Source organism: Diabrotica undecimpunctata, chromosome 7 (genome assembly GCF_040954645.1).
Source record: "Diabrotica undecimpunctata isolate CICGRU chromosome 7, icDiaUnde3, whole genome shotgun sequence".
NCBI classification, from domain to species: Eukaryota; Metazoa; Arthropoda; class Insecta; order Coleoptera; family Chrysomelidae; genus Diabrotica; species Diabrotica undecimpunctata.
The window spans coordinates 5,871,873-5,889,914 of record NC_092809.1 but is presented as its reverse complement, the minus strand read 5'-3'; the positions used below and the strand labels follow the sequence as shown (position 1 = coordinate 5,889,914).

General features: G+C 34.0%; 1 protein-coding gene across 5 annotated transcripts in view; it reads left to right on the top strand.

The window, feature by feature from the left end:
• Nucleotides 1-13,460, top strand: part of galene (potassium two pore domain channel subfamily K member galene) — a 137,998-nt gene extending 124,538 nt beyond the window's left edge. For 4 of the 5 annotated variants that reach the window (XM_072536626.1, XM_072536624.1, XM_072536625.1 and 1 more), the window contains exons 6-8: nucleotides 1,904-2,196; nucleotides 9,338-9,589; nucleotides 12,945-13,460. In XM_072536626.1, coding sequence (XP_072392727.1) covers nucleotides 1,904-2,196; nucleotides 9,338-9,589; nucleotides 12,945-13,432 — 1,033 coding nt within the window. In that variant the 3' untranslated portion in view covers nucleotides 13,433-13,460. The remainder of the gene's footprint in view (nucleotides 1-1,903; nucleotides 2,197-9,337; nucleotides 9,590-12,944) is intronic. The other variant, XM_072536627.1, reaches the window with a different exon arrangement.
• Nucleotides 13,461-18,042: the final 4,582 nt, after the last annotated feature.

Sequence of the window (18,042 nt, the reverse complement as noted above, 5' to 3'; positions counted from 1 at the left end):
CTGAATGCCTCAGTGACCGAGACTTTCTAAGAATGTTGAGGGCTACTTAAATTGATCTTCTTTGAAATTGTAAATGTTTTGTACCTGTAGAGATTACGTACTTAGATCATTTCTTGATTAAAATGACTACACAATTTTATACAAGAATTGAAATAAATTGGTATGTTTAAAAATTTTCAAATACAGTATAAAAATCTGAACTTTTATGCACTTTATGCAAACTTTTATACAAATATGCCAAAATATGAAATATTTGCATAAAATATGCACAATATGCAAAATATGCAATATGCATATTTGCCGAAGTCTAATTATTACTTTAATTTAATATAAAACGTAAAATGTTTGATCTAAAATTCTATTATCCTATTATTTTGTTAAATCCTATTATTAATTATCCTACTGCTATATTTATTTTCTTTAATATTTTGTTAACCCTTTATATGTAAAAATATATTTTTTGGACTAAACATACAAGTGTGCGCAGAAAAAATCGCATTTAATATTAATTGGTTAAATTTAAAATGTAAATAATAAACTTTTTGTAATAATACTAGACATTATTAATATCCAGTTTACACGTTCTCATAGTAACCATAATTTATTTGTTTGACAAGTGTGTATTTTTCTCTCTTTTGATCTTTATATTACAGAAATTAAAATATCAACTTCAGATTTTCAAATATTTCATATTCTAATAATAGGCTAAGTAAGTACTGAAAGACAGGATGAACAAACTGTCATAACATAATACAGAGTTAATAAGGATAATGTAATCTTCGCGTGAAAAATTTTCATGTCGACATATCGCGTAATATGATGATTTTTTTTATAAATATTATATTAAGATGTTATTTGAATTTATGGCAGCTTCCGAATAATATTTAATCCCAAATGTATAATAGAAGTTTGTTTATACATCAATTTTGTGATGCAAGCTATACGCTTTGCATATGTTTATCAGTAAATTGTTGTAGGCTGTAGAGTTTATTTTTTTTTAAATAATTAGTAATTCACTACTTTAATACACAACTTTAAGACAGCATTCAGTTCATTTGAAAGAGTTTTTGCTGCCAAGGCTTGTCGATGTATACCGGAATGTATCCCATACGTTACATGTCATATGTCACATCAGCATTTTTCTCTCTTATTAATTCTAAAAATCCTGAGCGAGAACCAAACATTAAAGGCGTGCCATCCGTACATACACCGATCAGTTTTTGCCAAGAGAGTTCATGTTTGACAAAAAAGTCTGACAATGCTTTCATAACATCAATAGTTTTTGTCGTCGTCTCTAACTCTGTAGAAAAGAATAGCTCATTTTCAATATACCGAACATAAACAATTAACTCAGAACATTGTGCTATGTCTACACTCTCGTCTAGCTGAATAGCAAAAAATGGCGATTGTTTTACTGCATCAACTACCTGGTTTTGTATGTCTTCGGCCATATCATCAATGCGACGTTTCACAGTATTGTCAGAAAAAGGTGTCTGAGATAACTTTTGCTTACTCTGCGTTTCAAGAATAATATCAGCTGCCTTTAACAAATACGGTTTAACAAGCATCTCTCCAATAATATGGCTCTTCTTTTCTTTAGCAATCAGAAGTGATATATCATATCAAGCTTTAAGCACTTTTTCAGATGACTGAGCCGTACAACCAGTACTATCCAACTTAGTGCGCTTTCAATTTTCAGATTTTGTAGCAAAAGAATGTTAATATTTTATTGCATTAATATTTAATTAATTTGAAACTACATCAAAAACAAATATTTTAGGATTTCTTAGTGGAGTTACTGATGATAAAGCCAGTCTTATTGCCTTCTTTGTGATTTTTATCTTAGTACATTATTATTATTAAACTCATACATTCATATGATAATACAAACTATTTTTTAAAGATATTTAGATGCAGTTTCACCTAGAAACCTGACCTTACCTCGTACTCGAACCAGCAGATTTCAGAGAAACGATGACAAAGAGCGAAAAGTCAGCAAAACATCTACAGTATCTAGTCCGAATCCACAAAATCACGCTCCTCCTACCACCCGTGGGTATTCTTTAGACAGAAAGAGACCTGCGAGGGACGTAGTTATTGAAATGGATCCTATGCTACTTGACAACACACCGATTTTGTTCAATAAGTATGTTGTAGGTAAAGACGGTGGGTTTACCAGGATGATACCAGGTAAAGGTAAAACACCCTTGTTCTTTTCTTCCACTAACAGTTTTTGTACCTTGCAGGACCAAGGTGCCGAAATTTATTTAACTGTCAAATCTGGAATAACTTATATACTTACAATTTAATATAATTATATTAGTGGATGGTTAAAACCTTTAATCTTTAATTTATCAAACTAAAAATGTATAAAATTATAAGATCTGCTCATAGAACAGTATTATCTTTAAGGCCATTTTTAATTCAGTGTTACTAAGCTTCACGTATGTCAATTTGTCGTGACTTGTGCTATATTGTTATTACTGCTATACTGCCATATTGTTATTACTGCTATAATTCGAAGCAGTGCTCAAATTTCCCAAATATTTTTTTTTATTAAATTTAATTTTATTGTCAATACCGTTAATTAAGATTTTCATTTGGGATTTAGTTTTAGACCATATAGTCCAGGCGAGATCTATCGAAAAGCAGACCATACGCGCCAGTCGCAAATACAGTGCTTAATTTTTGATTTAACAAAATTTGAAAAAAATCGAAAATTTTTGTTTTTTGCGTCAATATAAGTTTACATATTATTTAACTAGCTAGAAACGGTAAAACCGTGGCTTGGAAATTTCTAAAAATCGTACCAGGTTAATGCATCTCTAAGGATGGTTGGCGTGTGTTGCGTTCAGAATAGAGAAGTACATTCGAGTCGATTTCCCCTTAGAAGAAGGACGTCCTGCAAACAGATGCCTTCCTGTTATCCTGCCTACATCCTGCCAGCATTGTGTGGGTAATAGTGTCAGAGTATTCACAGTATAGGCATTTATCTGTATCTATCTTTCTGAATCTATAAATATATGTCCTAAAACACCCACGTCTTGTGAACACTTGAACCAGGAAGTAATGCAGTCGCCTGTGATCACAATCTACCCCGTCCTTTAGGCTCGGGATCAGCATCTTGGCCCACTGAGCATTATCTTCCGTATTGTTCCACTCTTCTTGTCACCTTTCTATTGATCTTTCTCTTTCTTCTTTTTTATGGCGGCTGTCAAATATTTAGATAGATTCCTTGTGGATCTCTATGATCCTTGTGGATCATAGAGATCCACAAGGAAAATAATTTCTGCAGCTGGCTGTATACCACGTATTACAAAAAAGAGGTTAAATCTTTGTAAATGGGTATATTTTATAAAAACCCTTAAAAGGGCTACATAAAAAACACGAACGTTTTCGGAACAACAGTTCCATCATCAGGTTAAATTAAAGTTTAAATTAATTCCATATGTTATAACTTTAATTCCTTCAGCCGGAAGATTTCTAACCCTTTTCTCAATTTATTGGTCTCACTTAAATTAACCTTTTTACCATACGAGCAGTATTAAACAATTTCATTTAAATACGAAGTCTTATATTAGCTACAAATATATATGTAACAATAAAACACTGAAAACTTTGTTTTCAAAACTTCCACAAAATTTATTTTAAATTCTTATCACTACAGCTGTTTCGGCTGATTGCCTTTCTCAAGTGATCTGTTTTTGGCATGAGTTTACACTTTATAGTCTCTAATGAAATAGGTTGAGGAGGGGAGAACGGTTTGTCTCAAGCTGGTCATTCAGAATTATATCTGTGTTTTTTAATTTGTTGATTTCCATAGATTCTAACAAAGATAGCTTAAGGCCTTAATTTTGAATGTGGAGAATTTTAAATTCGTCATTAAAAGAATGATTATGATCTAGAAGGTGAAGTGAGTATGTAGAATCTGTTTTTCTATTATTGAAAGCCCTTTTATGTTCTGCTATTCGTTTATTAAAATTTCTACCTGTTTGACCAATGTAAGTTTTTGGGCAGTCGCCACATTTAAGTTTGTACACACCACTGTGTAAGTGTTTTTTATATGTATGCCTGTATACAGGCAAAATATCAACAAAAATAGCCAAACACATAAAAAAGAAAGGAATAACACCAGATTTTAGAACAAATAACAACCTAGGCAAATATATTAAAAACAACAAGAGCCAACATAAAACGGTGTAAAAACGAAAGCAAAAATGAAGACAACATTTCTCTCATAAAGTTAAATGAATGGGAAGAATATTATACGAAACTGCTGAAAAAGGATAGAGTAGAGTACAGATGGGAAAAGATAAGGGAATTAATAGACAACAGAGACGAAAGACAGGAAATCCCTATAATAACATTATCTGAATTGACGGAAACCTTAAAAGAGGTTAAAAACGGAAAAGCCGCAGGGCCTGGAGACATTCCCATAGAGCTGGTTAAATATGGGCCGACTGCACTTTTAGAATTAATAATAGACCTTTTCAATAAATGTATGTGGGGAGACCAGGAAATTCCTAAAGATTGGAGTAATTCTTATATAAGCTCCATATATAAGAGAGGGAATAAAAGAGACTGTTCCAATTATAGAGATATTAGTGTGACGAGCTCTGTGGGCCGGTTGACAGCAGAATATTAAAGAAGGGGGTTGAAAGACAGATACAAGATATTGAAGAACAAAGCGGCTTTCGTACCGGGAGATCCTGCCTTGATAATATATTTATCCTACGACAAATAATTGAAAAGCGTGTCGAAAGAAGTAGAGAGACCCATTTGGTATTTATAGACCTTGACCCCAAAATGTTTGAGGTCCTCGAAAGGTCCGGATTGGATTCGACGTATATCCGAGCGATATATAAATTGTACGAAAATGCAGTTAGTTGTGTAAAAATTGGAACCAGAACCTCAAATGAATTTAAAGTCACTAAAGGCCTAAAGCAAGGATGCTGTTTGTCACCGACACTCTTTAAAATATACGTCCAAGAAGCATTGAGGAATTGGAGAAATAAATGTAGATTTATGGGCATCGAAGTGGGACAAGAAACTCTGTATACATTGTTGTTTGCAGATAATCAAGTGGTGGTTGCAACCGATGAGGAAGATATAAATTATATGAATCGAAAATTATTTGAGGAATATGCAAAATGGGGGCTTACTGTAAACATAAGCAAAACAGAATATTTAAAAATTTGAGGAAATACCACAGATCTGAGGTGAATATCAATGAAGTGAATATCATAATTATCCCACTCCGATAAAGTATGTGAGGATTTATAAAATTTGTCCAAAATGATTTTAAGTGAACAACATACATGATCCTTTGAGTTTCTTTTTGCGTTAGTTTTTTTATTCATTTATTAGATTAGATTTACAGATTATTTATTCATGTCTGTCAACTTACCATTGTATTATCTCCCGAACGTAATAATTGTTTTCATGACAAACAGTATTAACTCGATGTTTTTTCAAAAAAACGAAAAACCAAAAAAATTATAAATACAGTAATATAGGTATAATATCATTTATACCAAATAGTGAAGAAAAATAGATATAAATAGAAGAATACCATATCACATATTTAAAGAAAAAGAAATAAAAATTCTATTTAAAATTTACTAGTAAAAATAATAGCTTTTAATATAAAGATATCTAGTATTTTTTGTTTAACACTGTATTTGCAAAAAATGTTTTTGCGTCTCCGTACTAAATGTTAGATGATGCAACTGTCGACTAATTGACATATGTGTTATACATAATGAATTAAAAATAATTATAGTGCATGTGAATGCCGTTTTTACTAGCATTACGTCATTTAAACTATTGTGCATGTGTGTTCAAAAATGTAAAAAATATTTATTTTTCATCATATCGCATTCGAATAATTTACTAGCTGTGAACTTTTGAGCTATTTGTATTTTCCACATACATAAAAACATCTGGTACCAGTTAACGCATTTCTACTTCTAACATTGTTGTGAAATATTTCAGACTTCCCTAACGTGAATAACCCAAATGATAACATCCAGAATAAACTATAACTGTCATTTATCTGAATGTTTTAGTTTTCATGGACGTAGCATGTATATAATTGCGACCTTTTTTTTGTAGAGATGTAGTTAAAAATGTTCCTATAACTGGGACAGTGAATAACATTGTAATTTAGCACACACACACACACACCCACACACACACACACACACACACCTATCTACACATACACACACACACACACAAATAAATAATAATAAATTCTTCTTCTTCTTCTTCTTCCTCTTTATAAGCAAATCTGCTTATTCATTGGCGGATTAATACTTTTATGGAAGGTTGCCACTCCATCTTTTGCGCTTTAGTCCGATACTTCTTCTGCCGATTGGCGACTTATCTCTTGCTATTTTGACGGCAGGGGTCTCCTCCATTCTACTTATGTGGTTATTCCATTCTTTTTTCTATGTTTTTCTGTGTTTTTTCATTTAAACACTGTACGTTACATTTTCTTCTAATGTCTTCACTTCTCTTTCGATCTCTCAGCGTATTTCCTGTAATTCTTCTCAGTATTCTCATCTCTGCCATTTCCAGTAGCCTTTGCGCTGTGGCTGTGTCGGATCTTGTTTCTGAGGCATATGTCATTATTGGTCTTAAACTGGCTTGATTTCTTGATTTAATCTCATTGTTAATGTGTCTGTTTCGCCATAGTTATTAAGGCATCCTGCCAGTCTATTTGCTTTTTGTACTTGATCTCTAACTTCTTTGTGCAGGTCTCCATAGCTGGACAGTGTAGTTCCCAAGTATTTTATTTTTATTACTTGTTCAATACTGATGCCATTAGTTTTTATTTTACATCTGGTTGGTTCTTTGCTGACTAATATTGTTTTAGTTTTCTGACATAAGATTGTCATATTAAATTCTTTTGCTCTTGTCTTTTGCTTTGTTAAATCTTCATCTAAGGCTATAAATATTGTGTCATCTGCGTAACAGAGTATTTTGATTTCTTTGTTTCCCATTCTGTATCTTCTTCCTTTGTTAACGCTTTTGATGATTTCATCCATGATCAAATTAAAGAGAATGGGATACAATGAATCCCCTTGTCTTATTCCGTTGCCTATTTCTATAGATTATATAAGTGTTCATCTATTCTGACTTCCATTTTGTTGTTTTGGTAGATGTTTTTGATAGTTCTTATAATATTTAGGGAAGCTTCTCTATTATACATAAGATGAATTACATCTTTTAGTCTTACTCTGTCAAACGCTTTCTTTAGGTCAATCAGACACAGAAATGCTGGTCTATTATACTCTAGTGATTTCTCAGTAATTTGTTTTATAACGAATATTGCATCTGTACACGATCTTCCACTACGAAAACCCTGTTGTTCATCTGCTAAACTTATCCTTTGATTTATTAGCACTTGTAAAATTTAGTTGTAAGTTTTAGCGTAGTATTTAACAAGTTTATACCTCTAGTTTTCTGGCTGTTTTCTATCTCCTTTTTTGTATATTAAAATTAGTTTACTCGTTCTCCATATAACGAGTTTAATCTGTTTAAAACCAAAAGGATTTTGTACCCAGATAAACTCCAATCAAATTATAAAATCAGCTGTATGTTTACCTGGCTGTGTAGTCAACTTTCTTATAAGGAGGGCTGGTAAGGAATACAAGTCTTAATTACAGATGAATTAGGCTTGCATTCCAGTCAAATCTTGAACACTATAATACAGTAACAATGAGATTCGGGTCGACACAAATCACAAATTACCTTTTGCATTGGGCAAAAAGGGATCTTTTCAACACAAAATCTAACGGAAAATGAAAAGGATTTCCCCGTTGGGCTATTTATAGGAAGAATATTCCAATAACAAAGTCTCGTTTGACATATTCGGTGGTCTCATTTTCGACGGTAACGTTAGGACATTTCATAACAAGAAAGCGCTTCGTTTAAGGCATTATCTTCCGAATTTTGCAGACAGAAAATCAACCTCCTCCTCTTAAGTGCCTTCTCTGTTAAGGTTGGTGATCAATATGGCAAACTTCTCTCTGTTCTGGGCTTGATGAATTAATTCATTTCCTCTTGTGTGGGTCCAATCTCTAATGTTTCGTAGCCAAGATTTTTTCTTTTGTCCTATGCCCCTGTTACCTTCAATCTTGCCTTCTAATATTACCTGGAGCTGCTCAAATTCCCTATGGCGCATTATGTGTCCTAGATATGACGTTTTTCTAATTTTGATAGTATTGACCAGACGAGGGCGTGTGTTCATTGCTCTCAGTACTTCTTCATTCGTAGTTCTGCTGGTCCAGCTTATTCTTAGCATTCGGCGGTACATCCATATTTCAAATGAATTTAATTTGTTGACGTCATACTGTTTTAATGTCCAGGTCTCACAGCCATATAGTAATAGAGACCACACATAACACTTTAGTGTTCTCAATCTTATTGAGACTGATAGCTTGGGTTTACAGAGCATTCTACGCATATTTATGAAAGCAGATCTTACTATTTCAATGCGTCTTCTAATTTTTTAAAAGACCGACTTCTTCTTCTTCAGGTGCCATCTCCTCTACGGAGGCTGGCAATCATCATTGCTATTTTAATTTTTGAGGCAGTAGCTCTAAATAGTTGTTTTGAGCTGTATCCAAACCATTATATCAGGTTATTAAGCCATGAAATTCGTCTTCTTCCGATGCTTCATCTGCCATCTACCTTTCCTTGCATTATGAGTCGCAGGATGCCATACTTCTCGCCCCGCATCACATGTCCGAGATACTGTAGCTTTCTTTCTTTAATTGTAAGTTCAACTTCTTTCTCTTTACCTATTCTTCTCAGTACTTCATTGTTCGTAACTCTATCTACCCAGGAAACTCTCATAATTCTTCTATAGGTCCACAAAAGACCGACAAGTTAGTAAAATGAGCAGATTGGCTATTATAACGGAACTATACACGACGGTGGATTTCTAAGGAGATTTAATGAGTTTGTTATAGCTAACGGTTGTTTTCGTACAGAGCATTTACAAAACGATCATATCATAACACACATATCATTTTAAGTACATCTTCTAAAGAATTATAAAAAAATATTATTTCGATAAGCGATATTCTTGAAGAAGGTTTTTATTATTGGCCTTACTGTAAGTCAAATTGAATGCGTCTTAATATATTTTATGGTAAAATATTTATAAGAATTAAAGTGTATATACAGGGTGATTTAAGATTTTATAGAGTAACGAAATTTGAACAAATATATTAATGATCATTTTGATTCCGTTACAAGTGATAAAAACAGTCAAATCTAGTTATTCAAGTTTAATTTATCAATTAACCAGTAATCTCACCTGCAGGTATAACACCACGTCAAATGGAATCAGGAAAAAGAGCTCTTTCTATGCCACCGGCAAGACGGTCTAGAAGTATGACTAGAACACGAAAATATTTAGAGCCACCCGGAGTCTCGTCAAGTGATGAAGAAGATTTAGACTCTCTTAAGGATGAACGATCATCACCACGATCAAGACCGAGAAAAGCGACGCCTTTAAGAAGAACCGGGTCTCCTAATCGTAGTGGTCGAGCTGGACGGTCACGTTCACCAAACCGTATGTATTTAATAGACAAAATTTATATTTGATTTTAATGCCTTCTTAACGTAGTGTTTAAAAAATTAGATCAGAAACATTAGCAATAAAGCCCCAAAAAAAGAGCTAGCGCGCAACGTCACTGGTTTGACATGGCTAGTGTCATTTGTGTGAGTTTTTAAAGCATGTTTCGATCAATGCGCAATAGATAGTAGTAGTAATAGTAATATTATCACTTGACAAACAAGTGTCTTTGGGCGCTAACTCTTATTAAAAAAATTAAGTTTTATCAGTCTGATCGTTAGCTCGTTAAGAAGAAGAAGATACGATCTAGTTCTCAAGCTCACAACTTTAACAACAATTTATTGTGCATGTCTTAAAAAAAATGATCTAAAATAAAACAAGAAAATATGACATATCTTCTTTCTTCTTAGGTTGCCTGTCCATTCCGAACGTTGGCGATTATTCTGGCTATGATTACTTTGGTGGTTCCTATACGGAATTGCTGTGTTGAAGTCTTGCTATACCATGCTCTCAGGTTAGCAAGCCAGGATATTCTTCGTCCTGGATCCCATTTTCCTTTAATTTTATCCATGGTCCTTCAGGATCCTTCTGTATAACCACAGCTCAACAGCCTGAAGTTTAGATAGAGTTCTCGCCTTAAATGTCCACGTTTCTACTCCGTATAGAAGCACTTGTCACCTCGGGGGAACAATTAAGGGTCTAACCACCTTCTGTTATCCCCGGGTGCTCTGTAGAGGGCTTCGGAGTAAACGTCGAGAGCTCCTCTACTTAAGTCCATTTTCGGGTTATGGACTTGGAAAATATTTATCTTCTGTGTCTTGCCTTGAAAAAGGCAAGATATTTCTTACATGACAATTTCTTCGTCGAAATAAAAACACCAAGTTAAGTTGAAACAATTCTCAGCCACAGAGTATGGAAAATAAATGCAGGAAGCAGAGCCCCGAGAGCACTAAGCTCTCGGAGAGCCCGTGAGGGACTGACCTGAAAATCACCAATATTAATATGCGCTGTTCGAGCGATAAATAGGGATTTCCAGGTCAAGAGCCAATGGGAAAATTCGAGGCGGGGCGATGCGCATCGAAATGCTCACTAGTCCACAGACTATGGCATTCGATGACATCCTCCCTCCTCTGGAGACTCTGCGGCTGGGAAAAAATATTTATTGATTAAAAATACAAATGTGAAAATGCACAAGAAAATATGCATAAAAATACAAGTAAAATGTTCAAAAAGAAATTCACACTGCACTACTTACAGGGGGAGATCGGTGGTGATGACGGCATCTCAAGCTCCTACAGGTCCATCCTCGGTCGGTGTGCCAACTTCTCCAACGGGCTCGACTTCTTCTCGGTCGTCTGGATCCCATCTGCCATATCCAACGGGGTTTCGTAGAGTACCAGTGTGCCGAACCCTACGTGGTCGTCCAACCACTTTCGGTAGGGGGGCGATGACTGGGTCTACTCCGGGACTTCCATCGGTATCTGGGGCTTCTAACTTCGAATAAGCCTGGCTCGTCAAAGGTATCAACACGTCGAATTCGTCAGGTCTGCAGAAGGCCTCGATGTCGGAGTGTTGCTTTCTAACACTACGTGGTTCTCCCCATTTTTCTCTTGACTTCAACCTATGTTGAAGTCAATGGTGTGTTGCCTTCTGTGAATTCGAGCTGGGTCGTGGGTTCGGATTTTAACCACGTTGTCGGGCGCCATATCACCTCGGGGGAACAATTAAGGGTCTAACCACCTTCTGTTATCCCCGGGTGCTCTGTAGAGGGCTTCGGAGTAAACGTCAAGAGCTCCTCTACTTAAGTCCATTTTCGGGTTATGGACTTGGAAAATATTTATCTTCTGTGTCTTGCCTTGAAAAAGGCAAGATATTAATTACATGACAATTTCTTCGTCGAAATAAAAACACCAAGTTAAGTTGAAACAATTCTCAGCCACAGAGTATGGAAAATAAATGCAGGAAGCAAGAGCCCCGAGAGCACTAAGCTCTCGGAGAGCCCGTGAGGAACTGACTTGAAAATCGCTAATATTAATATGCGCTGTTCGAGCAATAAATAGGGATTTCCAGGTCAAGAGCCAATGGGAAAATTCGAGGCGGGGCGATGCGCATCGAAATGCTCACTAGTCCACAGACTATGGCATTCGATGACACACTGAGGACACGTAACATTTAAGGAGCCTTATTTTTGTTTCTAGGGTGAGGTTATGGCTCTTGAACCCAGAGCTCATAGTCAAGAATGCACTTTTTGCCTTCCCGATGCGATATTTAATCTCTTGGATATTGTCCCACGACTCATTGATTATAGTTTCCAAGAAGTTGTACTTGAGACACGTTCAATTCTCGTTTGGTTCACATACAGATTTGCTCCAGTTATGTTTTCCTTGCTGATGATCATAAGCTTGGTTTTGCTGGTATTTATATCAAGTCCATATATTCTACTTGTTTCTGTTATTTTGTACATTAAGTTTTGCAGTCCTTCTATGGTATTGGAAAACACTATTGTATCATCTATATACCGCAGGTTATTGCGTTTAAGTCCGTTTATTGAGATGCCTTCATCAATATTCTTTAGAGCTCCTCAAAAATGTGCTCCGAGTACAGATTGAATATCAGTGGTGAAATAATGCAACCCTGTCTCACTCCCCTTAGTATTTTGACCTGATCCGTATATTTTCCATCTATTGGGAGCACCAATGATTAATTTCAATACAGGTTAGCTATTATTTTTAGGTCCCTACCGTCAATCCCTGTCGTCTTCAGCACTTCCATCATTTGATCATGCCTGACTTTATCGAAAGCCTTCTTTTAGTCAATCATGCATGCAAAAGCATTACAGCTGACATCTCTACATTTCTGAAACACTACCTGTAAGTTAAATAAAGCTTCCTTCTTACCAACGGCGTTTACAATTCCAAACTGATTGGGCGCAATTTGTTACTCGCATTTCCGGTAGATTCTTTTGTGGATGACTTTTAAAATCAGCTTCAGGAAAGGGCTCATTAAGCTTATGGTCCTATAGTCTTCACAAACTTTTGCTTCTGGTTTTTGGGCAGTGGTACAAACTCCGATTTTAGCCACTTTACTGGTTTTTTTCCTGTCTTGTATATTTCATTAAATATTTCAGTTATTATTTTTATTTGTTATGCATCTAATAGCTTCAGCAGTTCCGCAGGAATTTCATCAAGTCTTGATGCCTTTTCATCCTTCATGACATATAAAGAAAATATTATTGTGGCTTTAAAAAAAAATTAGATAATGCAGTTTGTAGCTTTAATTAACAATAGTTATAAAAATTTAATATTCTGAATATTTATTATAAGAATAATAATTTTTTTGTGTAATTTTTTAGCACCAATGAATCCAAGTCCAAGAATGATGACACCTTTAGGTTATGGTCTGCGAACTCAACGATACGTAGATGACGATTCCGACATAGACTTCTATTATAGCGACGATCCATATGACATAGGAAAGCCAAGAATACGTCCAGTACCCATTTGGCTTTGTGTTTTTCTAGTAGTTAGCTACATTCTCGCTGGAGCGTATTTGTTCATGACGTGGGAAGGCTGGGAGTACCTGGATTCTGCATACTTTTGTTTTATAACCTTAACTACCATTGGATTTGGCGATTTGGTTCCAGCTAAAGAAGTTAGCAGGGATAATGACAGAGCTGCTATAAGTATAGCTCTTTGTTCGTTGTATTTATTGTTTGGCATTTCTTTATTGGCTATGAGTTTTAACTTAGTACAAGAGGAGGTTATTTCCAATGTTAAAAGTGTTGCCAAAAGTTTAGGTATTATAAAAAGCGACTCTGATGATGAAAATGGAGATGAATAAACATCAAGCAATTAAATTATATAATAAATTTTGTTTTATTTCTAATAATAAAATAGCATGACCAAATGTATTTGTCCCAAAAAAACTCAGTACTATAATTATTAAGATGTGTGTTAATACCAAAAATTTATGTCTACATTCTTACTTTTAAAAGATCTGTCAAGTTCGACATAGTTGTCATATGCGACATTTGAAGCAACTCAAGACTTAATATTTAAAAACCAATAATATACCATAATAACCAATGTACTTAACTTTGACGATATAAACATAAAACATAACATTAAAAAAGAATTTAACAATAGAATAAAAACATCGGAGAACAACTAGAAGATCCAGAAGAACTATGAAGTGAATTTAAAAACCAAGTTAACGAAATCTCCACAAACAATGATTATAGAAAAAACTTAATCAAGAAAAATAAATGGATGACAGACGACATCTTAAAATTAATGGAACAACGTCGACTTATAAAGTCTAATGAAACAGAATATAGACACCTGCAGGGAAGAATAAAAAAGAGATCAAATTAGCCAAAGAAAAATGGATGACAGAAAGGTACGACGAAATCGAGGATGTACTTATTTATTGTGCAGAAAAAACTAAAAGAAATGAGTAACATATTTAAAAAACGAGTTCCCTCTGTACTCGTTAGCAATAATAACAAAATTATTGTAAATGAGCGTCGGTCAGATAGCCAAGCGGGTCAGTCGGCCGATTCTTATTCGCTTCACTGTCGAATGGTTAAATGGATGTCGGTTCAAGCCCTGTCTCGGTGTACAGAAAAATAAAAAAGGCTAACGCAGTAGTTTAAAATTCTAAAACGAATCTGCGACTTAGACTAGAATATGCTGGTGTCTGATCGGCTTATGGTGGAGCAGTACGGCAAGAGATAAGGGGTTGCGGCTCGGTGATACTCCTCCATAGATCCCTACCGGAAGGGCGTGGCGCCTAAAATACCGGTATATATATATATATATATATATATATATATATATATATATAGTAATTATAAAATTATGAAATAATTTCACTAACCAACTAGTTGCTGAAACTAATAAAGGATGATAACATAAAAGTAGTAGTAAGACTTTTTAATTCAATATATAACACCGGAGTGATTCCCACAGATTGGCTCAAATCCATCTTTGTCGCAATACCTAAAAAACACAATGCCAGAACATGCTCAGAATATCGATTAATTAGCCTTATGAGCCACACTCTTTTCCTAAGAATACTTCACAACAGAATTAGACGCAAGTGCGAAGAAGATCTCGAAGATACATTTGGTTTTAGAAATGCTATGGGAACCAGGGAGGCACTTTTTGCGATTAACATCCTATTACAAAAATGCCGTAACCAAAGAAAAGATGTATTTGCATGTTTCATGGACTTCGAAAAGGTATTCGATAAAGTACCGCATGTAAAATTAATGCAAATACTGAGAAATATCGGAATAGATGACAAGGATATTTGTGTCATTAAAAATTTGTACTGGAGTCAAACTGCTATCGTAAAAATTGGAGATAACTACACCGATGAAATATCCATACAACGAGGAGTCAGACAAGGTTGCATTTTGTCGCCAACATTATTCAACGTTTACTCGGACCAGTTATTTAAAAACGGACTTGAAAGACAACCATATGAATTAAAAATCAACGGGGAACTACTTGATGTGATTAGATATGCAGACGATACCGTAATTCTGTCAGATAATATTGAAGTTCTCCAATCCTGCTTGATTGTATTCACGAGGTAGGAGAGGAAATTGGCATTAAAATAAGCTAGTCCAAGTTGAGAAAGTTCACTTGATTATGAAATTCATTGTACAGACTGCCCCCAATCCTATTTAGGCCAAACACATCGTAGAATCCAAAATATGATTTATGAACATTCCATTTCTGTTCGCAATTCCAATTTAACTTAAGCTCTAGGTCAACACCATCTTCATACAGGTCACATAATTTATTTTGAAAACTTCAATACCATAGCCCCCGTCCGCTTCTATAAACCAATAATTATCCGAGAAGCCATAGAAATTTAAAAGGGCCGAACTGTCTCAATAAAAGAGATGATTTTATGCCGGCATACGGCATAAAATATGGTCCGCTCCACCGACAAAACAAAATTTGATTGCCAGAAATGTTCGCGCCAACCCCGCGCCAATTTTGACATCGTCACACACTAATAATCAACTTTTCTCACTTTTTTTAAAGGAATACAGCAGTAGGTCCTAAACGATTTGCTAGTCCGTTTTCACTTAGAGGGATAGAACACTATGTGGACTTAATGTTTTATTCCTCTACGCATGTGAATTACTGCCGCACATAGTGTTCCGTATCTCTATGATGACAGGTAGACTGTTATGGTTTATGGTGTGCTTACAGTTGTTTGTTACTAATAATAAGAATAATGTACCATAATTCTCGTAGAAGAAAGATTCTTGAACTACTGAAAAGTTCTGCGAATTCTTCTACTGCATTTACAGGTAAGCTACCTTTTTTGCTCAGTATTTTTAAATTGTTAAAAAAGATAACCTCAAAAAGTTAATGTAGTGATTTGATATCAACCTTAGACTAGCAATATTATTAAATAAAATTCTTTAACCAATGTTATAAGCCTAGTTTTATTTCAGAATCAAATAATACACCAAGCAATGATGTTTTAAATGAAGAGCATAATATTATTAGAGATGCCTTGAGTTTTAATGAAGAAGATCAGTCTAATATAGACAAAAGTTATGACGAACTACTCGTGGTGGAAATGAAATTGGATCTGCATTACTGAAATGGGCAGATACCGTCATTCCTCTCAGTGAGATAGAAGAAATCATATTATGGTTTGTACGGCCAGAATAAAAAGGTTATTTTAATAAACATAAAATATTATTATGTGTTTCTTTTGGATACTCAATAAGTATCTTCAAGTAAAAATCATCACTTAGAAGTTTATTCAATCTTTGTATGAGCCTCGGCAGAATATCAGTTCGATTTTCAACAATATCTTCAGGATTTGTGGTTTCAATAAATGAAAATCAGTAACCAAAATGTTGATGATAAAAATAATACAACAAAATAAAGTTGCCATATAACTATACTAGCAAAGTACACACAAGTACTCACAATGCAATGTTATTAATGTTTGATATGGTTATACTTCACTAATATAAACAACTTTTGTGATTAAAAAAAACACAACTATAAGGATTCGAAATATCTAAGAAAAACAAACTACAAACTACTATGTATAACTATTATACCAAAGTAAATCTCTGGTAAATATCTGTAACGAAATTAATAAAAACACAAAAATATACAACAGAATGAAAATTCCTATTAACGAAACTCATATTATATTAAATTATAATTATAAAATATTATATAAAATACAATCAAACATTATAAATTATTTTAATTATTATACAAATCATAAAACAACTGTTTCTGTTTTCCTTTTTTACTTAGTTTATACATTTTAAAGACAGGTTCGTTATCGACTAATCACAAAAAGCAGTAACTTACTTCACATACTTGAATTTAATTTGTTGACAACAGAACATATAGAAAGCATTATAGACGATATCAGGAAGTAATTGGTCAAGTAAATAACCAATTACCTGCTGTAAATTGTTTCATTTAAATGAAATAGGTGGATCATTTAATGAATCATCAGTCAGTCAGAAGTTTCTACTAAAGGATCACACCCACACGGAGGCGGACACTGTCCGTGCGCTGATAAAGCGAAAGAAAAAAAAAACTTAAAAATAAAATAAAAATTAAAATTTCTATTTTAACGCCTTGCGACTGGTAGAAGTTAGTCAGACAAACCTCAATGAAATATACTGTACATAATATGGAACTAGAAGGTTTTAAAATTTTTAGGTCTTTGTATGATGTTAAAACATCTCAAAATCCGCTTTTAATTAATATAAAAAGAGACATTAACAAACAGCGAGTTCTTCTGTGAAATTGTGTTTAACTGCAAGTAAAACAAAACAGCATGGGAACTATGTTTTTAAAAAGTAATTTTCATAATGAAAACCAGGAAATTGACCTTGTTAGGTTTCGAAGGCGACACCTTACCTTGCCAAAAGATTTGCAACTGGAATCACAAAGTTCAATATCTATATCACAACAAAAGTATAATGATCTATTGCCATTACTGCCATCTGTTCCTAAATTTTGTCATGATTTTTTTAAAAACTTAAAGCATACTAGTAATACTAATAGTGATTATCCAGAAAGAGACTTACTTGAGGATGACTGAGTGGTTTATACGTAAAATATCATTTTGGTTAAATACATAGATGTATTATTTGTATTTGTAAAGGTGAATTGTATGGTTAAATAAATTTTGTCATATAGTATTGTAGTTTTTGTTGAATACCCCAAACTAAGTCTTACACTACAATAACTTTATTAGAGGGATACAACACCATGGCCATTAAAACGGTTAAACAACAGAGAAAAAAAATTGTTTTTTAATTCTACCAAATGCATTATGCAAATAACAATAGATAAAATGTTCTATTAAAATATTGTTTTAATATCTCAATAAATAGCTGCAGCAATAACACTTTTTAGTGAGAAAAAGTTTAAAACTGCTCT